Source organism: Asparagus officinalis, chromosome 7 (assembly GCF_001876935.1).
Source record: "Asparagus officinalis chromosome 7, Aspof.V1, whole genome shotgun sequence".
NCBI lineage: Eukaryota > Viridiplantae > Streptophyta > Magnoliopsida > Asparagales > Asparagaceae > Asparagus > Asparagus officinalis.
Window position 1 is genome coordinate 76,950,190 of NC_033800.1, and position 24,640 is coordinate 76,974,829.

At 38.8% G+C, this 24,640-nt stretch overlaps 2 protein-coding genes across 4 annotated transcripts; both read right to left on the bottom strand.

Annotated features, from left to right (window-relative positions):
- Positions 1,769–6,731, bottom strand: LOC109850429 (UDP-N-acetylmuramoyl-L-alanyl-D-glutamate--2,6-diaminopimelate ligase-like). Its single transcript, XM_020420445.1, has 4 exons — positions 3,836–6,731; positions 3,180–3,296; positions 2,902–3,077; positions 1,769–2,076 (listed from the first exon to the last, which is right to left on the bottom strand). The coding sequence occupies exons 1-4, from the start codon at positions 5,268–5,270 to the stop codon at positions 1,927–1,929; spliced, it is 1,878 nt and encodes a 625-aa protein (XP_020276034.1). The 5' UTR covers positions 5,271–6,731; the 3' UTR covers positions 1,769–1,926.
- Positions 17,447–23,298, bottom strand: LOC109850376 (UDP-N-acetylmuramoyl-L-alanyl-D-glutamate--2,6-diaminopimelate ligase-like). Of its 3 annotated transcripts, XM_020420393.1 has the most exons (6): positions 21,692–23,298; positions 20,793–20,909; positions 20,220–20,395; positions 19,293–19,430; positions 18,194–18,308; positions 17,447–17,663 (listed from the first exon to the last, which is right to left on the bottom strand). In XM_020420393.1, the coding sequence occupies exons 1-5, from the start codon at positions 23,061–23,063 to the stop codon at positions 18,210–18,212; spliced, it is 1,902 nt and encodes a 633-aa protein (XP_020275982.1). In that variant the 5' UTR covers positions 23,064–23,298; the 3' UTR covers positions 17,447–17,663; positions 18,194–18,209. The 3 variants fall into 3 exon arrangements, 1 of the variants encoding a protein (XP_020275982.1); XR_002249408.1 differs by lacking the exon at positions 17,447–17,663 and having other exon boundaries at positions 18,200–18,308; positions 20,231–20,395; XR_002249407.1 differs by lacking the exon at positions 17,447–17,663 and having other exon boundaries at positions 18,200–18,308; positions 19,293–19,443; positions 20,231–20,395.

Consider the following 24,640-nt stretch of genomic DNA (forward strand, 5'->3'; position numbering starts at 1 on the left):
TCATGTTGTGTATTACGAACTGAGTTAGAGGCGATATTTATAGGGTTTTAGAAATCCTAAGTTGTTGAAACTCCTCGCTGAATCCAAGCCACGTTCGCCAAATTCGCGCAGCCATTTTTGAACTTCCCGTAAAACTCAGCGCACGTTCTCCAAAACGAGCGCACGATCTAGCCATTGCTAATTGCTTATTTTGAGTTAGGGGCGGGCGCGCGCGTGCGTGTTATCCAAAGCCCAAACAAATTGAATGCCCAAAACACCCCCTTCCTTGGGACCCTCAAGGGGTAAAGAGAAGAGAACCAATTTAAACACCTACCTATACACTAAATTAGGCGATGTGTGACTATTGTTTGAAGGCAAAATGTCTTTTCTCCCTCTACTGTGCACAACACAGCCAACACAATATTCATTTGAGGTCCGAAAATTAGGGTCATGACAGTATAGTACCAGAGCTTAGGCTATAGATCTAAATCGATTTAAGAGGATGAATTAGTCAATATCCAAAATGATTTTGAAGATGGATTAGTGATATAAAGAGGGTATAGAAGGCATGTGGAAACGATAATTTCCTTGATCAAGAATTATGATGGTTTACTCCAAATCATGACCATGAGTGTGACGACAATTTCCTTGATCAAAAGATTATATGATATTTCAAATGTGAAGCACCTTATGTCTTGGAGGAAAAGACCTTTAGGATCATTTCCTAGATTTTCCATTAGATTTGATATTTTAGGAGAGTTTAGCTTGGGTAGTATCAATCCTCAGGGGAATACGCGGCTATGAATAGATTTGGAATAAGATCCGATTTTACACGGAAAAGTGACGCGTGAAATTATCACGTGATGTAGCGAAAGCATGACTTGACCACAATCGGAAGTCCAAATGATATAAGATATGATTTTAATTGGAAACTGACCGTATAACTTACTTGAAAGTGAAATAAGCAGATGCTGGGAAATAATTTGATCAAAGATCTCTACCATAATTATGGTTGCACTATGAATAAATTTATTGATAGTGAGTGTTGTTAAATTATGGTGCTAACGTTATTTATTTTTGATGATGACTTCTGGGTTGAAAAATAATGCATTAGTTGCCTCTGTAGACTCGATAAATCAAGCATTTAGGCTTTACTTAGATCTATTTGTATAGTGCTACTAATGATACATTAAAATGCTCTAAAGAGTTGGGAGAGGTTGAGGAACACTCCATAATTATCTTGCATGACAATTTTTTAAAAACGACCTCTTTCCACATTTAATCCAAAAAAAAAACCCATTTCCACAATATTTCCAAAAACCGACCTGGTTTCAGCCTTGGCGCTGAAACCAGGTCGGTTTTTGTGAAAAAACTTTCGAAACTTCACGGGAGTTGAACTCCCGTAAAGTTTTGTAAAGCTGCTAAACTTCACGGGAGTTCAACTCCCATGAAGTTTCGAAAGTTTTTTCACAAAAACCGACCTGGTTTCAGGGCCAATGCTGAAACGAGGTCGGTTTTTGAAAATATTGTGGAAAGGAATCTGTTTTGGGGATTAAATGTCCATATGGGACTGTTTAGAAAATTTATCATTATCTTGCGTGTTTGATTGTAGAAAAATTGTTGACTAAGTTAAATTATTGGCTGAGGTGAAGAAACATGGATTTTAGAGAGTTTCTTTTATTTTATTGGACACCCATTAAATAATATAAAAAAGCAAAGAGTCAAGCGACCAAATATCTTCTAAGTCAAGGGTCCCACAGGTATATCCCATGTATTCCTCCTTCCTGTCTCTATTATCATAATTTTATTTATATATAATAATAAAAACATAACTGAAATCTGTGAAGGCACAGACAGTACATTTCAGAAGTAGGGAGTACTTTACATACAAAATATACATTTGACCAATTACAGCTCAACATTCTATATATTCATGTAAAAAGCTTCTTATTGCCATGGAAACCCAGTGGTATCTATTCCTGCTTCACGGAGCTCGTTGATATAAAGAATCGCTTGTCTGCATTCTTCTCTGTCGTCAAAATGTCTTTTTTTATCGCCTTCGATTTGATATGTTTCGTGACCTTTGCCAGCAACAACCTACATGATGATTATTTGAAGAAGACAAAATCATACAAACAAAAAAATTGGACTAGTGAGTTTGTTATGAGATCTTAAAAATCTAGTTTAGTTTAGGAATATTGAGAAAATTGAAAGCTATTACTTATAGCGCCAACAATGAATTAATCGTAGACTCACTCAAGAGGCAAAACTTCAGAACATGTTTCTAAAAAGTACGTGATATCAATATCGAAATAACATAGTGACATGATGAAATAGCGAGTTAGTTGATACTTTAACAGATCTTTGTGAAACAAGAATTTGCTAGAAACAAATTTTGTCATATTTCATTCAAGAGAGTATGAATAGCATCTATAGAAGGAATTGCGTACGAGTTACATTATAGAATCAATTGCAAAAACATACCCTCTACACTCTACACTATAGGAGGTTAGTCGTTTATCATCCCTAAATCTTTTTATTACCACTTAGACCTACTGATGTCTTTACGGGCTTAAATAAGTCTTTGCACCCACCACGTGGGTGTTAAGTGACATTAGTGTACTGCAAAGAGATTCATGATATGTCCTCGTGTTGCGTAAGGAAGACCCCCTTAATTATTCTCTTACAGGTGTTGTACATATATCGCGTATATTACAAGTACAGACAATAGAGAGGTTTTTCCTCGCGGAAAGGGGGAAAAAACATACAACAGAGAGGTAACTCTTTAAGCGCTAATGAAAAGTTTAGAAGCAATAATTAAGTGACCAACGTAGGTGCATCTGCAATTAAACCCATATGTGTACAAGATTCGGGATACATATATCAGCGAAAAGGGATACATAGTGCAAGAAAGAAACTTACCACTATATCACCTTCCTCTCCCATGGAGATGGCAGCTTGTAGGGCCACTCTTCTGATTTCATGCACAAGAACCCTACAGCCATTTTGAAGAGGTTGGTTGTTTTCGTTTTCACCACGTGATAAATAATCTTCCATTGTTCTCCCAATACCAGCCAACATATCGTCCAAGATGTCCACTAACCAAGTTCAGATTAACATCAGCAATTGTATTACGTAGGTATATGCCACAAAAAAAAAAAAAGAAGTTAAAACACAAACTGAGCTGAAGAGTGCATTACATGGATCTTCTTTCCTTGGATTGTCTGATGTCAGAATAGCAATATCGCTCTTTTCGGCTGCTATTTTTGTCATTAATGGCCTCTTTCCTTTGTCTCTTTCACCGCCGCAGCCAAATACTACATTTTGCAACAGCAATAATTAACTTCAGTGAAGAGAAAAGCTAGGAAAAGAATCCAAGAAGAATTATTAGATTACCCAACAGTAACAAATTGTTTTAAGCAAGCAGATCTTCCAAGTTTTTGAACAATTAAGGAAGTTTTTTTACTCGCTACTAGGAAAAGAATTAAGAATTACTTTTAAAGAGTCAGATATCATGGCCCATGAAATTTTTTTTCTCTCTCGATATTAGTCCCCCAAAATTTTCATATTTTAAAATAGCCCCGTAAATCTTCATATTTTGAGATTAATCCCCCAAATTAGTTAAGTTAAATGAGTATTCCACCCCAAATCGAACAACTGCTAACTAGGTGATTAATTTCAAAACAGTTTAGATCTAAGGGGCTGACTACAAATTTCAACGATTTGGGAGACTAATATCAAAGTATTAAGGATTTGAGGGACTAATGCTGAAATAACCCAAACTTAAAAATAAGCAGAGAAATACTGATTAATCTAAATTCATCCATGCTATAGGTCTTGACAACAGAACACCTACCGGTAATAATTCTTCTTGGATTCAGTTCTCTCGCAGCATCAAGAAGTCTCGATAGAGCATCAGGAGTATGAGCATAATCAACAATCACAGCAAATGCTTGGCCCTCATCGATCAACTCACATCGACCAGAAACTCCTTCAACGCCTTCAATCCCTCTCACAATCGCCTCCAACGGCACATCCAATGAAATTCCAACCGCCACAGAAGCAAGCATATTATACACGTTATACCTCCCAATAATCTTTGAACTGATCTCAATTACCCCCTTCGGTGTATCAACCAAAACCTTAGTCTTCAACAATGAGAACTCACATTTTAACGGCTTCACGTCGGCTTCTTTATTCTCCATTGCAAAGGTCACAAGAGGCACATTAGCATTCCCTTGCTCTATGAAATAATCAGCATTTGGATCATCCAAGTTCACAACTTTTCTATGCTTTTTTGGATCAACCATTTTTGCAAAGAGCTTCCCCTTGCAATTTCTATATTCCTCTTCAGTCCCATGGAAGTCTAAATGATCTCTTGTTAAGTTAGTGAACACGGCGATATCAAAATCAATCTCATTGCATCTTCCAAGTGCTAATCCATGAGATGAAACCTCCATTACAACCGCATTTGAACTGTTATGCATCATTTTTGCCATCAATTTTTGGACTGACACAGCATCAGGAGTAGTATTAGGAGCTTCTTCGATTTGGTTATCGCCACAAATGGAATAACCGAGAGTGCCCAAAGTCCCAGCTCTTGATCCTGTTGCCTCGATTATAGATTTTACCAATTGGGTTGTTGTCGTCTTTCCATTTGTTCCAGTAATCCCGATTACTGATAGATTCTTTGATGGATGCCTGTAGAATGTTGCAGCAACTAGAGGGAGGATTAAATTTGTGTCTTCGACTGTAACTATAGCTTTACAGTTTGACATCTGTTCAAATTCAAGGTGTTTATCTGCAAGTATAGCTGAGGCTCCTCTTTGAATGGCTTCAGTGATGTACATATGACCATCAGTTTTAGACCCATGACAGCAAATGTAGAGATCTCCATAAGTTACCTCCCTTGAATCATGATGGATTCCTGTGATCGATATGTCTAAATTGCCAGAAACTGATACGGGTGTGATTCTGGTCTTGTTCAAGAGCTCAGATAGTGTCATTTTGAAATTTGGTCTTGAGCTCTCTTCTTCATGAGCATCGAGCTTGGATTTTGAGGACATAATTGGCTTGCTTGGACATGAACAGGCAATACCCAGATCATCATGTGGCAATGAGAAGGATTTCTGGATATTGCGAGCAGTGGAGAAATGTCGAAGATTGGAGATGCTTTGTCTCGGTTTCGGGAAGGGAGGAGAATGGAGAGGAGCCGAGAAGATAAGTGGTGGAGATGTTGAATAGTTGGGGAAGGAGAAGGAAGAAGAGAAACAAACAGTAGGAAGAACCATTGATTTGATTTGAGGCGACGTGGAGGGAAAAATTAAGAGTTGGTTAATTTCAGTTGGGAAACAAGTGTATTAATAGCACCACAAATTGATTAATTGATCCCATTTTTCTTCTTTCCTTTTTTTATAATTGGAGAACATGATGAGAAAAGTTGTAAAAAAACAATAATTGAATGCTTCACATATAGATATTTCAAAAAGTGTTTACAGACCAAATATATAGGACATTATCATGGCAATTGATAAAGCCTGCTATATCAATAATTTTGTGTACTACATATAATGTCTTAACAAACAACCAAAATTATACACTAAAGGCCAAAGCTGCACCTTGTGGCTATTCTCTTTCTTTTCTTCTTCCTCTTTCTCACTTGATGAATGTATCACTTGTGTGTGTTTTTGAGTAATAATCAAAATTAATTCAAAAGTAGAGAGAATAATTGAACAGAAAGGGATAAAAGCTATTAATAATATTAGGTTACATGCAAAACAGTATTATAGATCTTTTGCCCCCCTGACAAGGATAAAATTCTATTAAAGGGAAATAATTGCTCATAAAAAAAGCAAATAGTTTAAAAGATGTAAGACAAAAGTTGATGTAAATAATCGATATAATACTAAAGAAATTATAAGCGAGTGCACTATCCCTGAACTTGCCACATATATACAGAATATCACAATGGTATACTATGATTATTTTCTCCATTTGCTGCACAGCTCTAAGTTTAATTAGGCCAAAAATCCATCTCTCTATCAACCAGATGCTTACCTATATACTGAGTGTATTTTTCTATATTGAATGTATCTAGTTTAGTTTAATTTAGGTAGATTGTTTTAGGGCGGAAGTTTACTAACTACTTGAAAATATCAAGGTCTCAAATATTCATATGAAAATGATAAAATGAATAATATTTTCGGCATTAAATATGGAAAACCTCTTTTATTGATTCTTTGTAAACATGAGGTTACTCTCTTGGTTCAGGACCTTCATTGACATTGAAACCTGGTCTATGTTTTCAGCTCCTTTGCACTGATGGAGCTGTTCATGAAATAGTATCAAATGGAAGGGTAACTGGTAGTAATGTAACCACAATATTCAGATAATCATTAAAGCATGTTGTAATTTCAAATGTATACAAGATATAAATGAACATGTAGTCAAGTAAAATTTATCAATAAGGAACCTTCGCCTTTTAATTACTATTTCAATGAGTTTGTTTAATCTCATTGAAATTTGTGTAGATAGTAACTTGGCCATCTAGGCACAGATTATATGAAGTTTAACCTCTTACAATTGGTAAATATCTGTCTCATTTCACCTTATATATAGCATTTGTGCACATACAGTTAAATGAAGCTTAACCTGTAGATTTGGCGAGAAGGACTCACCTGAGATACCTGAGATCGGAGCTGAGAAGCTCACCTGCAGGCGAGGGCTTGAACAGATCTCGCCTGCGGAATTGGACAGGCGAGGGTGGGCTCGCGTGGAAATCAGAGCTCGCCTGTCGCTGCGGACGAGATGGAGGCGAGGGGCTCGCCTGTAGACGAGGGCAAATGGCTAGGGTTTGAAGGCGAGGATGGAGCTCGCCTGCAGGCGAGATGGTTGGAGCTCGCCTGAGTTGTGGAGAACAGCTGGGAACAGCTGGAGCGCATGATTGCCATAAGGTTTCCCTATAAAAGGGAAACTCTATTCTCCAGCAGAACGGGAGCGGCGGAAACCCCCTTGGAGCAACGGCGCTTTTTGAGCAAAGAGGGAGAGAGAGCGTGAGCAGTGGGTGAGATTTATTCTCTCTCCGTTTGGGCGTCCGTTCTCCTCCAATTTGTGTGCCCATTTGTCCTGTACTCATTTATTGAGAAGAGTTTGGTGAATTAAATAGGGGTTTCTTTGGGGTAATTAAGATAGAGCTTGAGCGGTGATTTTAGATTAAAATCACCTGCTACTTGTTTGAGAGATCTCAAGTTTGAGATCTTCTCTCTTATTTGTATTTTCTTGTTAATAATAAGAAATTATTTGTGCCGCTCCTATGTGTTGTGCGCAGCGGAAATTTCGGCAGAGTTTCTGGTGCACAATAAGAGAGATTAGATCGATAAGAATTCCCGTCTCACCAAGGAGACAAGAATCTGAAGCGGATATCTCAACAAAGTGGGATATCGGCTCTTCCTCTCATCAGTTCTAGGACTGACCTGTCGAGGGATCCTAAAACTATTACAATGACCACAAACTCAAATAAACCAATTTTACGTGGTTCGGCAAATAGCCTACGTCCACGGGGCAAGGAGGGGGATCTACTATTATAGAGAAAAAGAATACAATAGGTTTACAACTCTCACAATCTAAACCCTCAAATAGGCTCATTGCTTTTCTTCACAAGAAAAGGTCAGCCTCCAAATACTTTTTCTCTCTTCACAAAACCCTAGGATTTTATCTGCTGCAGCTGTTTTTCTTCTCTGCCTTTGCGTCTCTACAGCCGCCAAAAGAAACCTCAACTGCACGCCTCCGACCCTGCCTTCACACGCCGAAAACAATCACAGCCTCCTGCTTTTGTTCTCCCGCACTGCCCCCAAAAAACCCTAGGTAAAGCCTATTCCTATTTATAGCCTAGTGGTTAATCGGGTGGACCCTGTTGAACAAACCAAGATGGACCGGTTTGTGGCAATCTCTTCACAAAGCACTCCTAAACCCGCTGGGCAATAGCTTCCCACGCGGTTTGTCCCAGCCCTCCATCTCTTCACATGGGTGGGTGGACCCCACATGCATTCATTCACAATTCTCCACCTCGGCGAAGTTTTCTCAAAACTGAGCCGACACCGACCAAATCAAATGCCTCACTTGTTGTGTCCAGTACACCGTGAAATAATTCACGACAACAGACTCAATCCATAACAAGTCGAGACCCAAATGGGAGTGCGAACACTCATCCAAATATCAGTATCAACTCACCAAATCGATCTCACCCCCATCAAAAACCAACCCCGGCTGCATCATAAAGACTGCCTACGTATCCTCTTGCCCAAGGAATCAAGCCGAACGTAGTTCACCCAAATGGCCGCAAACGACCTCAAACCAATAGAAGAGTTCGCAACCCTTCTCCAATATCATCATCAAGTCTGCGACTGATAGCACCTCCAATGGCCTCAAACACCTCCACCTGAGGCGAACCAATGGCTATATTCAAACTATGTCTACCAGCTGCACTCGATTCAAAAACCAACTCATCATCTGCACATAAATCTAAATGACTCCCATGCTGTGTCACCTCAGCTGGAATTCCAACCAATACAGAATGACCTGGAGTATGTGGGAAAATCCCCACCCAATATAGAGTAGCATCAATCTCCACCCCCTGCGATACCTCTAAGGTCTGTCCAAAACTCTTCACCTGCTGAGAGTCAATTGGCTTCCTCATCGAAGCCTCAACCAAAGTGACACTACCAGACCTATCTTCCAATGGAGTTTTACCTCCAATCACAGCAGTTGACAACTCTTTAATAGGATGACCCAAATATGTCGAAGCCTCTGTCCAGAAACTCTTCTGCAAACCATTCCTCGACCACAAACACCGATCCTCCTCCAGCAAGGTACGGTCTTCCAAATTTGTCACCCTATCTAGTACTACTAGGACTTTCTCCAAAGGGGATTTGGTTGCAACCCAAACACGCCTAGAACAGCCACCAACAAAGGAAACCAAACGCCTATTACCTCCCAATGATGCCCCCTTGGAAGGCCCCCAAACATCCACGTGAACTCCTCCAGAACGACCCTTAGCACGGTGAATAGAGGTGCCACACTTCACCTCGGTCTTCTTGCTCACATCAACATGTTCACTGGACTTCAAACTGCAGGTCTTTGCACCCTCTTTCAATCTATGCGAGGAATCAATACTGGAATGGCCAAGCCCCAAATGCCGCAGTCTAGTCGAATCAACAGAAGTCGTCAGCTCTCCACCTGCCACTATACCTCCAGTCAAGTAATACAGGTTATTTCTCCTGACGCCCTTCATCAAAATACGAGAGTCTCTCGCAATCTCGAGAACCATGTCCTCAACACGAACCTTCAGACCCTCTCCAACCAAAGCTCCAATCGAGATCAAGTTCTTCCTCAAAGAAGGAACATATCTCACATCGTTTAACTCTCTAACAGTCCCGTCAAACATCTTTATGCGAATTCTTCCTATCCCAAGGATCTGGCATGCACGGTTATCAGCCATGTACACCACACCACTATCCACCAGCTTCTCAAAACTGGAGAACCATTCCCTTCTAGGGCACACATGATAGGTCGCACCACTATCCAACATCCATTCAAATTCCTCCGAATAGCTATCTGTAGGACTGATAGAAAGCGAATAAATAGAAGAGTCAGAATTATTACCATCCAATACGATGTTTGCTTCTGATGATGGCTGCTTCCCTTTTCCATTCTGCTTATTCTTCATCCATTTGTCGAGCTTTGGGCAGTCTTTCTTCCAATGACCAGTCTCCTTGCACCAAGCACACTGATCTTTTCCAATTCTAGACTGTGACCGACCAACGCCTCTGCTACCGGCTCAACTGAAGCCTCCTTATCCTTCTTTCGAAGCTGATATTTCACAAGTGCAGCGGTGACCTCACTATACGAAAGGGTTGCCTTCCCATTAATAAGAGTAAGGACGAAGGTCTCATATTCCTCGTCGGGCAAGGAACTCAACAACATCAACGCCTTGTCCTCATCTTCAATCTTGACATCCACATTCGTCAAATCCGCAAGAAGCTTTGTGTAGTGGTTCATGTGATCTCTAATGGAGGTTCCCTTCTTCAACTGGAAACGATAAAGTCTCCTCTTCAAATGCAAGCGATTTTCCACACTCTTAGTCAAATACTTGCTTTCGAGAATCTCCCAAATCTTCTTCGCAGAAGTCTCATTCATCACATCATATTTTAGATCTTGAGTCAAACAAGACCTAATCACACCACACGCCGTTCGATTCATCTTCTTCCAAACCTTCTCTTCAATCTCATATGGCTTGCCATCTAACTCCAAAGTATCCTCCAAATTCTGCGCGTTCAGCGCGTCCAAAACCTCGCATTTCCATAATCCAAAGTTGTTTGTGCCATTAAATTTCTCCACATCTATCTTCATAGAGTGGATATTCAAACTCTGAATAGTCTTCACGCCAGAAGCACCACCCTCGACACCCGAAGCACCTTCTTTCCCCGACATCTTACGCACCAACGAACAAAGAATAGATCCAAAACTAAAAAGATAGAGTCTTTACCAAAAGATTCCACCTTTATCACCAACGAAGCCCTAAACGAGCCTCCAAATTGATCTACTCCTCCAACCAAACCCTAGATCTGGAACCTAGCTCTGATACCACTTGTTGTGCGCAGCGAAAATTTCAGCAGAGTTTCTGGTGCACAATAAGAGAGATTAGATCGATAAGAATTCCCGTCTTACCAAGGAGACAAGAATCTGAAGCGGATATCTCAACAAAGTGGGATATCGGCTCTTCCTCTCATCAGTTCTAGGGCTGACCTGTCGAGGGATCCTAAAACTATTACAATGATCACAAACTCAAATAAACCAATTTTACGTGGTTCGGCAAATAGCCTACGTCCACGGGGCAAGGAGGGGGATCTACTATTATAGAGAAAAAGAATACAATGGGTTTACAACTCTCACAATCTAAACCCTCAAATAGGCTCCTTGCTTTTCTTCACAAGAAAAGGTCAGCCTCCAAATACTTTTTCTCTCTTCACAAAACCCTAGGATTTTATCTGATGCAGCTGTTTTTCTTCTCTGCCTTTGCGTCTCTACAGCCGCCAAAAGAAACCTCAACTTCACGCCTCCGACCCTGCCTTCACACGCCGAAAACAATCACAGCCTCCTGCTTTTGTTCTCCCGCACTGCCCCTAAAAAACCCTAGGTAAAGCCTATTCCTATTTATAGCCTAGTGGTTAATCGGGTGGACCCTGTTGAACAAACCAAGATGGACCGGTTTGTGGCAATCTCTTCACAAAGCACTCCTAAACCCGCTGGGCAATAGCTTCCCACGCGGTTTGTCCCAGCCCTCCATCTCTTCACATGGGTGGGTGGACCCTACATGCATTCATTCACACTATGGACGTAGGTAATTTGCCGAACCACATAAAAATTGGTTGTTTACGTTTGTGTCATTATTGTGATTGTGTTAGTCCTTCTCTCTCGGCATTTGTGTTTGATCTCGGCAGTAATCCCAACAAGTGGTATCAGAGATCCGGGCTACGCTTAGGCTATTTAGAGGAGTAGATCACTTTGGAAGTTCGTCTAGGGCTTCGTTTGGTGATAAAGGTGAGATTTTTACTATTGGTGATCTTGTCTACCGTCGTGTGGGGGTGAGATCTTTTGGAGGCTCTTGTTAGAGTTTCAGTTGGAGGTAAAAAAATTTCTTTATCAGTTTGGATCTATTCTTCGTTTGTTCCGTATTGATTGTTAGTGCCTTGAGATAGATGGCTGAGAAAGAAGGGGTTGTGAAGGGTTCTTCCGGTGTGAAAACCGTCTAAAGTTTGAATATCCACTCTATGAAGATAGACGTGAAGAAGTTTAATGACACTAATAATTTTGGACTTTGACGATGCGAAGTCTTGGATGCGCTCAACACGTAAAATTTAAAAGATACATTGGAGTTGGACGGGAAACCGGACGACATTGATGAGAGGGTTTGGAAGAAGAATAGAACGGCGTGTGGTGTGATTAAGTATTGTCTCACTCAAGATCTAAAATATGATGTGATGAATGAGATTTCGGCTAAGAAGATTTGTGAGGTCCTAGAGAGCAAGTATTTGACGAAAAGTGTAGAAAATCATTTGCATTTGAAGATGAGGTTTTATCGCTTCCAATTAAAAAAAGGGATCTCCATTAGTGATCACATGAACAACTACACGAAGCTTATTACGGATTTAGCGATGTAGATGTGATGATAGAAGATGAGGACAATGCGTTGTTGTTAAGTTCCTTGCCTGACGAGGAATATGAGATCTTCGTCCTTACTCTTATTAATGGGAATGCATCACTTTCGTATTATGAGGTCACCACTACACTTGTGAATTATCAGCTTTGAAAGAAGGATAAAGGGACTTCAGTTGAGCCGGTAGCGTGGGTATTGGTCGCAAGAGCAAAGAGTCCAAACCGAGGTAGAGGTTACAGTCTAGAGGGACACATTCTGGAGTTCGTAGGAACCAGTGTGTCTTTTGTAAAGAAGATGGACATTGAAAAACCGAATGCCCAAAGTTGAATGATCAAACCGGAAAAAATAGGGGAAAAGCTATTCAAGCTTCAGAAGTGAATGTTGTCAGGCTAGGGGCGATAATTCAGATTTGGATTCTTCGAACTACTCATTATCTGCACTACCGTCAGTTTGTATTACCGACTCCACTGAGTGGATGTTGGATTCGGATGCTTCTTACCACATTTGTCCTAGGAGGGATTGGTTCTCCAGTTTTCAGGAGTTAGAAAGAGGAGATATCGTGCTCATGGGTAATGATCACGAATGCCCTATTGGTGGTATCAGTACTGTTCGTATTCGGATGAGTGACGGGGTGATTCGGGAGTTGGATGAAGTGAGGTTCGTTCCTCAGTTAAAGAAGAACATCATTTCAGTTAGAGCTTTGGAGGCAACAGACTATAGAGTGACCTTGGTGGATGCACGTTTGAAGGTCACATTGGGATCCATGACTGTGATGAAGAGCATCAGAAAGAGCAATTTGTATTATTATTTGAGAGCACGGTGATTGATAGAGAGCTGACGACTCCTTTAGAGGCTAGACTGTGACATTTGTTGAGGCTGGGGTATTTGATTGGCTATGTCATGCATAGATTATTGATGAGTGCAGTGACTTGCAGATTGAAGTCCTTTGAGCACATTGGGATGAGCAAAAAGATCGAGGTGGAGTTTAGTACTTCTATCCATCGAACGATGGGTCTTTTAGGTGGTGTTCAGTCAGACATTTTGGGGCCTTCCAAAGAGGCATCATTGGGAGGTAATCGATATTTGGTTTCCGTAGTTAGTGACAGTGTTTTCAATGCGCGAGGTGCAATGCGGGGCGCAAAGTCAGTTTACGCGTACATGCGCAAGGCGCAATGCGATGCGCGCGCCTAGGGGTGGAAATGAACTAAATAATTAATAAATGGTTCGATAATTGTTTGAATAACTATTCGGTCATATTCGATTCGATAGTTCATTTATCACTAAACAAATATTTTTTAGTATTCGAGTTTATTAACGAATAGAATTTAACCAGATGTATATTCGATTCGTTTGTCTATTAAATATTCGTTTAAAATTTGATCACAGTTTATTATTTGTATTATTGCACATATGATGTCATATTTTTAACTCACTTACCATTTCTACTTAAGTTTTATATATAGATTTTAAGACTTAAATAATCTTAAATTTGTTTTCTAATTAAAATTTTGATTTAAATATATATACATCATATATTATAAAGAAATAATTTTAATTTATAAATTTTAATACTATTTGAAAATTAAACTCTTTAGCGAAATAAATATACTTTGATATTCGATAAGTATTCGTGAATATTCATGAATATTTATCAAATACCAAGTATTCGAGTTCAAATTCGAAAAACTAGATATATGAATAATAGAGTCCGCATTCAAATTCGATAATTTTAAACAAATACAAATATGAACAACTTAGTATTCGATTCGATTCGATCATTTACCACCCCTACGCGCGCCCGAGCGAAGCGAGGCGCACTCCAGATCACAAATTTTTTGAAGATATACAAGATGCATGAAAAAATAAATTTTTGTGAAATTTCACATAGAAAATGTCAATGACTCAAGATAGTAGCACATTTTCATATACTCGCAATCTTGCACAGGAAATCAGATAGTAGCATATTTTCAACAATTATTACTGATAGTATTAATAAGAAGCAAATAGTAGCAATTTCATAACTTCATAACTCTGCAGTCTGCACATTTCAACAATCCCATTTAAAATAAGATAAATCTCTCCTTATTAATCATTAGCCTATTATTAATCAATTAGCCTATTATTAATCAATTAGCCTATTATTAATCAAGTGCTCAAACATCAAGTAATCATTAGCCTATTATTAATCAAAATAGTGAACGGAAGCAGAAATAAAAAAAACCGAAGCAGCAGCTAAAAAAGAAAAAAAAAGAAAAAAAGACCGTAGCAGAGTGAGAAGAAGAAAAAAAAGAAAAAACCGCAGATAGTGGGCAAAGGAGAACGGAAGCAGAAATTAAAAGAAAAGTGAACAAAAAAGATAAAAATAACTGAAGATAAAAAACAGTGAAAAGAGCAGCAACTAAAAAAGAACCGAAAGAACTGAAGCAACAAGAAAATAAAAAAAAGTGAAAAAAATGAAAGCAGCAGCCAAAAAAGGGAGAACAAAGACCGAACAGAGAACAGAGAAAGAAAGAGAATTGAGTAGAGAAGGAAAAGGAAAAAAAGCAAAAAACAAAAATGAGAAGGAAAAATTACCTTTGATAGAAAACAGTGATCTAACAAGAAAAGAATTGAAGGAGCAAGAAAATAAAAAAAAGTGAAAAATAGAGCCAAAAGCGGCAGCCAAAAAAAAGGGACGGGAGAACAAAGACCGAAGTCACCGAACAGAGAAAAGTGAAAGAAAGAGAACTGGTAGAGAAAGAAAAGAAAAAAAAGCCAAAAAAAGGAAAAATTACCTTTGATCGATGCTCACCGTGGCTGCTCATCGCCGGCTTCTTGTCGTCACCGAAGATCGAAGTCACCCAAGCGACCCAACCTCAACGGTCCCCTTCCCTCTTCCTGTTGTCGAGCACGAGCCACCAAAGACCTCACCGAACTGGAAGAGAAAGGGAGAGATGAACCCTAATCGCTGTAAACAGGTTAGTTTTGTTTTGGGCCTTTTGGGTTTAAGTTTGAGTCGGGTTTCTACCCGATAGCACGCAGTTTCTGAACCCAATCGTTGAAACGCAGAGGCGATCGCCTTCCATGCACATTCGGGGCGCTCTCGGGAGCTACGAGGCGTGCGCGTGGCGAAAGTGCAGCGCCCCGCACTTCATGCGGGGCGCTATTCCACCGCGCCGCAGCGCCTATCGCCCGAGGCGAGCGCCCGAGAGCGCATTTAAAAACACTGGTTAGTGATTGTACTAGGCATTTGTGGGTTGCAATCAAGTCCCATTGGTTTGAAGTCCTAGAAGTCAACAACAGCTTGAGAAAATGTATTGACAGAAAAGTAATATGTTGTTTTTTTCTGCGTTTGTGCCGAGCTCATGTCAGTTTGAGACACTTCATTAGAGAGGAAACATTAGGACGACGAGATGAGATGACAAATTTGGTGAGTTATTTCTTGCTGAAGGAGGATCGACGTTTGATGTCGAGCATTAGCTTTGGTGTTCGGGCTTCGACATGTTTGGGTCATCTTTATCATAGGTTGTCGACTGCTGCGTTTGGAGATTTTAGATCTGGTGAACCTGCTTTAGATTTTGGGTTGCGTCGGATGTGGCTACCCAACACTTGATCACATCGTGGATGTGAGATTTAATCCGATTGCACATTTGAGATTAGAGGCTCGTTTGGGAGACTCTGATTTTGTTCTGAACAGGAATGTCATTTTTGACTCTCGGCAGGTGGAGAGTGTTGATCAGATTATTAGGATATCACAGCGGGTGGAGAGTAATGCTACTCCATATTGGGTGGAGATTACTTCACATACTCCAGATCATACTGCATCGTTTGGGATTCCAACTGAGGTGACACAGTTTGGGGATAAATTAGTTTTGGATACAGATAATGAGTTAGGTTTTGATTCGAGTGCAGCTGATACATATAGTTTGGATATGGCAATTGGTTCACCTCAGGTGGAGGTGTTTGATTCGTTACACTTTGAGGTCATTGGAGGTGCTATCAGCCGCAAAGTTGATGATATTGGAGAAGGGTTGTGAACTCTTCTATTGGATTGATGGCCTTTGGAGGTCATTTAGGGAACTACGTGAAAGCTTGATTCCTTAGACAAGAGGATACGTAGGCAGTCATTTATGATGCAGCCAATTTGATGAGTTGATACCGATATTTGGAGAGTGTTTGCATTCTCATTTGAGTTCTCGACTTGTTGTGGATTAAGTCTGTTATCATGAATTGTTTCACTTCGTACTGGATGCAACAAATGGGATATTTGGTTTGGTTGGTGTCCGCTCAGTTTTGAGAAATCTTTGCAGAGGTGGAGAATTGTAGATTTGGCGAGAAGGACTCACCTGAGATACCTGAGATCGGAGCTGAGAAGCTCGCCTGCGGGCGAGGGCTTGAACAGATCTCGCCTGCGGGATTGGACAGGCGAGGAGCTCGCCCGATGGCGAGGCGAGGGTGGGCTCGCGTGAAAATCAGAGCTCGCCTGTCGCTGCGGACGAGATGGAGGCGAGGGGCTTGCCTATAGGCAAGGGCGACGAGTTCGCCTGTACGCGGAGGCGAGGGGCTCACCTGATGGCGAGGGTTTGAAGGCGAGGATGGAGCTCGCCTGCGGGCAAGATGGTTGGAGCTCGCCTGAGTTGTGGAGAACAGCTGGGAACAGCTGGAGCGCATGATGGCCCTAGGGTTTCCCTATAAAAGGGAAACCCTATTCTCCAGCAGAACGGGAGCGACGGAAACCCCCTTGGAGCAGCGGTGTTTTTTGAGCAGAGAGGGAGAAAGAGCGTGAGCAGTGGGTGAGATTTATTCTCTCTTCGTTTGGACGTCCGTTCTCCTCCAATTTGTGTGCCCATTTGTCCTGTACTCATTTATTGAGAAGAGGGGTTTGGTGAATTGAATAGGGGTTTCTTTGGGGGTAATTAAGAGAGAGTTTGAGCGGTGATTTTAGATTAAAATCACTTGCTACTTGTTTGAGAGATCTCAAGTTTAAGATCTTCTCTCTTATTTGTATTTTCTTGTTAATAATAAGAAATTATTTGTGCCGCTCCCGTGGACTAGGCAATTTGCCGAACCACGTAAAAATTGGTTGTTTGCGTTTGTGCCATTATTGTGATTGTGTTGGTCCTTCTCTCTCGGCATTTGTGTTTGATCTCGGCAGTAATCCCAACATAACTCTCTGAACATTCATTTTCACTTGTCTATATTTTCATATGCTGTTAAGAGTACTTGAACATACCGTTCAGAAATGATCAATAGCAAAGAGAGCAATTGTAAAAATTAGTAGAAGAGGGCCAATTGATTTGACAAATAATTTCTGATATAAAAAGTTACATGCATTACAAAATTAAGTAAGATTCTTCTAAACAACAATATCCGTACTCCCTTCGATTAACAAAAACAAAATAAATGGACCCTTCAACTAACATCTATGAACCCACAAGATAACTTCTGGTACATATCTCTTCCATGTCTGCCTCAATCCCGAATCCCCTACCTATTAGAGAACATAAATGAACATACAAATAAATATTTCTGAAAATAAAAAGGGATTTTTTTATACATATAATTGGTGTACTATTAATAGAAACTGAAAGCATACACTTTTATTGGATGAGATATATGTTCTCAAGTAATAAAGATGATATGTCAAATCAATTCATGAAATCTTAGTATTTTATCCTTTTGCTGCATACACAAGTTCACTAAAGTAAGACTAATTTTGGAAATCTATACCAATCCAAGTTACGTTCAATAGACATTTAGTAAGCTAACTAGCATAAAAACAGCAAAAATCTTGATAATCAATATGCAAAACCATAATGACTGCTTGCATAAAAGGAAATCTTGAGCATCTATCGTGAAGTAAATTAGACACAAACAACAAGTTAAGAAATTTGAGTCCAAGATATCTTGTTACCTTTAGTTACACTAAAATAATAGCACTTTATGTTATCCATGCAATCTTTCTACAACTCTTTTTGGAAGCTACATTTGGAAACTCGAAATGGTTCAGAAAGCACCTACCTATTGCCTGGAACTCTCAACAAACAGTAGCAAAAAGAGAAGGATCATTCCATCCCTTTGATGCATTCCAAGCCTCAACATCTTTGCAAAAGGATATCTGCGACTCCCTCATAACCTATAACAAACCAAATAATACAGCGATTAACTAATGAGAGAACAATTAATAACCCATCTAATATACAACAGTAGATACAGTAAAAAAAATTTATCCCAAAGTTTTAGAGTGAACTGGACTGAATCCTTTACACTATGCTTGGGAGTTTACTAATGGAGGAGAAGGGAAAAAAAGAGAGGGAATAGTGAAGAGAAAGTGAAAGAGAAGGGAGGGAAACTATGATACCATGTTTGAGAGAGGGAATAGTAAAGGGAATGGAGGGGAATCATTTATTAGCCATTGGATCTATATCATGATGGATAAAAAAAATTCACCGCCTTTAAACCTGATTTTGTCACCTCCTTTCCCCTCCATTCCCTTCTTTAAAAAAATCCCAAACAGAGCGATCCTTTTTTGCTTCTCTTCCCCTCCCCTCCATTCAACCCCATATAGAGTTCATCTTGGAGCGTGTCTCGTATCTAATCCTCACATGTAAGGGAGTCTTGCAGATATAACAGTCCTTCTGTCATTTTAGCATATTCCTCTTTATCTACCTCAACATTCTCAACAGTAAAAAATATATAAATCAATGTGAGATGCATATAATATACTTTGTGTCGAGATTTATTAAGTATATGCCTAATCACCAACAAATCCCCAGAAAGTCCTGGAAGACAAAAAAAACTCCACACAAACAAATGGATTTTGCTCTTTTTAAGAGAAAGCATCTTCTCCACCATTTGGGCTCTCAGGGAATATGCCCATACTATGGTAGATATTCCTCCCAAATTTTTAAGAACTTACCCAGGTACCAAATTGGATAACTATTTTGACAGAATTTTAAACATTGATTTAGGCATCATATACTGCCAGAGCTTACTCCTTACATTACAATTTAGGCTAACACTGACAAAAAATACTGGTCATATCACTTTTAAAGCCCCAGAAACAGAGATGATGAAAGAGAGATTCAGTAACTTCAAGTTTAAAGACAAAAATACTTACCATATCTGGCTTGTGTAGCCCTGCTCGATGCAGTTTATCAACATAATGCAATGCTTCTCTGCATTCTTCTCTGTCATCAATGTACCTCCTTATATTGCCTTCTAATTGATATGTTTCATGACCTCTGCCTGCAACAACCTGCAATATGCTTCTGATGTCAGAAAGCAAAGAATTAGCATAATTAAACAAACTCAACAGTTTATCCTAAACTTAAATATGGCCGAAATTAAAGAAAATGTCAAAAGAGTAGAATCAAAATGATTAGTTTATCGCAAAACGGCAGGAAAAAAATTAAGGAATTTATTTCATCATTAAAAAACCTCCACTAGCTCTCTCACCATGTAATTATTTAAAGCCATAGGTTCAGAAAAAGAAAACATGAGAGAATCCACACAATCGAATTGAGAAAAATTGTGGGATCACGGCTGTTAATGAAAAACTGTCAGTTCTATCTTGAATATATGAGAATCGTGTTTGCTTCTCTGACAAAAAATTTTGTTTGAACTACAAAATAAAGGATAAAGAACAGGTTTAAGCTATAAGTCTTTGTGCAGCAGCTTATAAGAGTAATAAATTCTTCTCTCCTTCTTTTCCTCTTTTCTTTTCTTTCTGGAAAAAATAATGGGAATAGTTCCCAGCCAAATTCAACGGTAACCCACATAAATACACCTGGTTAAGAACATAACAAGGGCCCAAAGTGAAAAAGAATGTTTGATTCAGGTTAAGAGGGAATAATTAGATAGGTGAGAGTTAACTTGAAAACTATAATATTCAAATAAAGCACTACATAATGTGTGGCTAAGATGAAAAGAAGCTTCAGTTTCTTTCATATAAGAAAAATCTAAAGAGTTCAATGCTAAAGCAAATTATAAACTCCATATGTTTCAGAATTTAGTTGTAAGCAGGAAAGGCTAGAAATGAACTTACAACTATATCACCTTTCTCTGCCATCGCTACAGCAGTGCGGATGGCAACTCTTCTAATATCATGTACATATAACCTATGACCATTTGGAAGATGAGCAGAATCAGCATGTTTAGAGTATTGCACATAATCGAGTATGTTCCACCCAACACCAGCCAACATGTCATCCAAGATGTTCACTGTAAAATTTAAGGTTCAGTAGATGGTTCCTACTTGGTAGCAAAACTATATACACAATAATGTAAGAAATAGGGTAAATTTCACAAAACTATTGTGTACTTTTAAATGTTTTGCACAGTAACAAAAACTATTGTAATACAGAAAAGTACGACATAATTTCAAATCAGCAGCAAAATACCATAAACTTTCAAAAAAAGTATCCATGAATCAAATAACATGAATTTTTAATTGCATTTCACAAAACTATCGCAAACTGTTAAGAGTTTTGCACAAAACCAAAAACCCAAATAATTCATGGTAATTTTGTGAAATTTAACCTAAAATTTATTAATGAAAACAATTTAATGGAGGAACATCAACTTAGAAAATATACAGCTCAGAGTCAAGATTACATACATGGATTTTCAGTCTTCGGGTTGTCAGAGGTCAAGATAACTACTTCGCTTTTATCTGCTGCAATCTTTGTCATTATTGATCTCTTTCCTCTGTCACTTTCTCCGGCACATCCGAAAACTGAACAGGATGCATTATTCAAACAGACATCACAAGTCAAAGGCATACCAAGCCAATGAATGCCGTAGTAAATCACTAGAGTTCACTGTTGTTAATAGGAATACATATGCCGCTGACCAATTGTTCACATAGTAAGCAAAAGACTTGATGAGTGCTACTTATAACACAAGAAGGACATTTTAAACATTATATGACTCCATTACAACTAAAAACAAAATGAGCAATTGGAAACTTGAAGAACCAGCCTACAAAATAGTTCAGAGCAGCAGTTGGAAACAGTGATTGAAATATTGAAGTAATAAATAGTTCAGCATAAAACAGCGTATTATATCTTTTGTATGATTTCTACGATATACTGCAATATTTCTCATTTACTTTTCTTGTTTTTGATGATTGAAAATTTTATTAACCTGTTGATATAATCAACTAATGCCTGTGTATTAGTCAACAAGTTGTTTTCTTAGGCCATATTAGACCGTCTGCTCAATAAGCTTATGATTTCCATGGTTAATCATCTTTTCATGTTTCTGATGTTTGACAATCAAATGGAAACAATATGACCCCCTCAAAGTTATTTGAAGCCACAAACAATTCTAGAGAAACCATTGCCTATACTAGCAAACACTAACTTGTCCAGGCATGAAAGTTACATTTCTTTACATCAATGAGCAAAATTGAGACTTGGGTGCAAACAAAATCTATTATTCAATTAGGAAGGCAAGAAATTATAGCAAAGCATGAAAAATGAAAGGGAGAAAAGGAAAAATAAATAATAAACATACCAGTAATAATTCTCTTGGCACCCATTTCTCTTACGGTGTCTAAAACCCTAGCCAAAGCATCTGGGGTATGTGCAAAATCAACAACCACTCCAAAAGGTTGTTGCCCATCAATTATCTCAAACCTACCCGAGACCCCATCAACATTTTCTATCCCTCTCTTAATCTCCTCCAACGAAGCAGCTATCGAAATTCCAACAGCCACCGCTGCAAGAATATTATACACATTGTGCTTGCCAATCAACCCTGAAGAAATTTCTAATATTCCTCCAGGTGTGCTGATCAAAACTTCAGTCCTTGACAGTGAGAGCTTAAACCATATAGGAAAAACATCAGCATCTTTATTCTCAATCCCAAATGTCACAATTGGAACATCCTTATTCCCTCGAGCTAAGAAAAATGATGAATGTGGATCATCAACGTTCACGACTTTATGGTGACGATTCGGATCAACCATTTTCTCAAACAATTTCCCCTTACAATTTCTATACTCTTCTTCAGATCTATGAAAATCATAATGGTCTCTAGTCAAGTTAGTAAAGACTGCAACATTGAAATTGATATCATCACACCTCCCTAATGCTAATCCGTGAGAAGAAGCCTCCATGACTAATGCCTTTGATCCATTCTGCACCATCTTTGCCATCAATTCTTGAACAGTTATTGCATCGGGAGTTGTGTTTGGGACCTCCAACTGTGGATGATCTCCATTGATATAGTATCCAACGGTGCCAAACATTCCGGTTTTGATTCCCATTGTTTCATGAATAGCTTTAACTAAATGGGCAGTCGTAGTTTTTCCATTAGTTCCAGTTATTCCAATAACAGACATTCTCTTAGATGGGTTTTTGTAGAAATTAGCAGCAACTATAGAGAGCACCAAGTTAGTATTTTCTACTATAAAGACTGCCCCGCAACTTGATATCTCATCAAAATCAATCATTTTACTAGCTAAAACTGCAACAGCTCCTCTTCTAATAGCATCACCAACATACATATGCCCATCTGTTTTGGACCCAACACAACAAATAAAGAGATCACCCGGTCTAACTTTTCTCGAATCAATTTGAATTCCGGTCACCAAAGCATTCATATCACCAAAAACCCGTTGCGGCGCAATTCCACTCCCATGCATTAGCTCAGCAATACTCACTTGAAACTCAGACTGTAAACTACGATAAAAATCAGAGGAAGATGGCAAGTTCTGCTTACCAAGATTGTGCCTTTTTAATGAAATTGCTCCCAAGTTTCCATCTTTTTCATCCCTGTGAACTCCACTAGAGCAAACAAAGGGCCCGCCAAGCGTTCGACGAAGCGGGTGAGCGGAAAAACTGGGTTTAGAGAGATTGAAGTAATGCAAAGCATTGAGAGCCATGGAGGGCTTGAGGAGTTTTGATTTTGGGGTGATGTTTTTGAGGGATTTATAATGGAGGGAAGGGAAAGATGGGATCGTCTCTTGGGGGGATGAAGAGGAGAAGCATGTGTAAATTGAGGAGGGAAGGAGGGCCGTAATAATGGCGGGGAGTTGCAGAGGGAAGGAGAAGGAGATGCATGGATTCTTGTTGCTGATTTTGGCGGGATTTGGCCGGCCATTGCCGTGTATTCTTCGGTGGTACAGTCTTAATTTGGGAGGAGTAATATATTTTTATATATATTGTTTCACTCACTTTGACCAAGTACAATGGCTAACAATTGGGACAATTATTTGGTGCAATGGCTAAGCAAGTGGATAGGCAAATGAAAAGTAGGGAAGAGAAAAGGCAAAATTTGCCTACCGGTTAAATTTCACCAAGGGCCCCGCGTGTCAGAAGATGGTTGAGTGATGTGGAGGAAAGATAAAGTGAAAAACTTTTGAAAAACTAGTTGTTGTGGAGTTGAAAAGCAATTAGAAAAGGCAAGTGATGTGGAGGGAGAATAAAGTGAGGTGGAAGGAGAGAGAAAGGCAATATTTGCCTTGCCATTGGAGATGGTCAAGCCCTCACTTGACTTTTCCGTAGCATTTATATAAGTTATTTAAAATTAGTACTTTTTATTATGTGAATGCAAAAAAATTCACCCGGATATTCACATACAACATGCATGTGCTAGTTTAATAGCTTTCTAATTGTTGATGTTTGTTGAATTTACAATTTCAAAATAAAATCTGTACACATTTAAGTTGAAATCTATACAGGATTTTGTAATAAATTTAACAAGTATTAATAGTTAAAAATCTTTAAAATTAGCATGTGAAAATTCGAGATAAAATTTTCATGTTTGCATAATAGATGATACGAGTATGCCAATTATAAATAACTTAGGGTATACTAATGCTAAAAAAACAATAAGAGTATATAATGCGAAGTGACTGAAACTATAAGGTATTTAAATGCTATTAGCCTCATATAAATTTGGTATTGCTTTGGCATTATTGTAATAAGCATTATTTGCATTTAGATACTCCAAAATTTACCCTTTTTCAGCTTTGATATCCCAAAATTCTTGTTTTTCACCCATCTAGATATATCGAAGTTCAACACAATTTAACTTTGATATGACCGAAGAAGACAATTTCGGTTCCAACTCTTACAGCTTAGTTTGTGTCTTTGGTTTCTCACTTATTGTTTTTTTTTAAAGGGCCGTAACTCAAATATTTATCACAGGACTTTAACACATGTTCACAACTTATTGGCATACGTTGGCTTTACGATCAAAATTGGAATATATGGGTACATATTCACTCTAAATTCAACGTCATAATTTAAAAATAAATAAATATCGTTGCGCAGTGATTGGTTACGAACACAAAGAAGGACATCATATCAATCGTTTAAAAATATAAAATTGAGATTGTATTGTACTTGTACATGAATTTTTCATATGCACACCATGGTGCACACAAATACAAATAACTTGATCTCTTTTTTTAGTTATTAATTTTCTTCAAAAGTATATTGGACCTTGGTACATTTA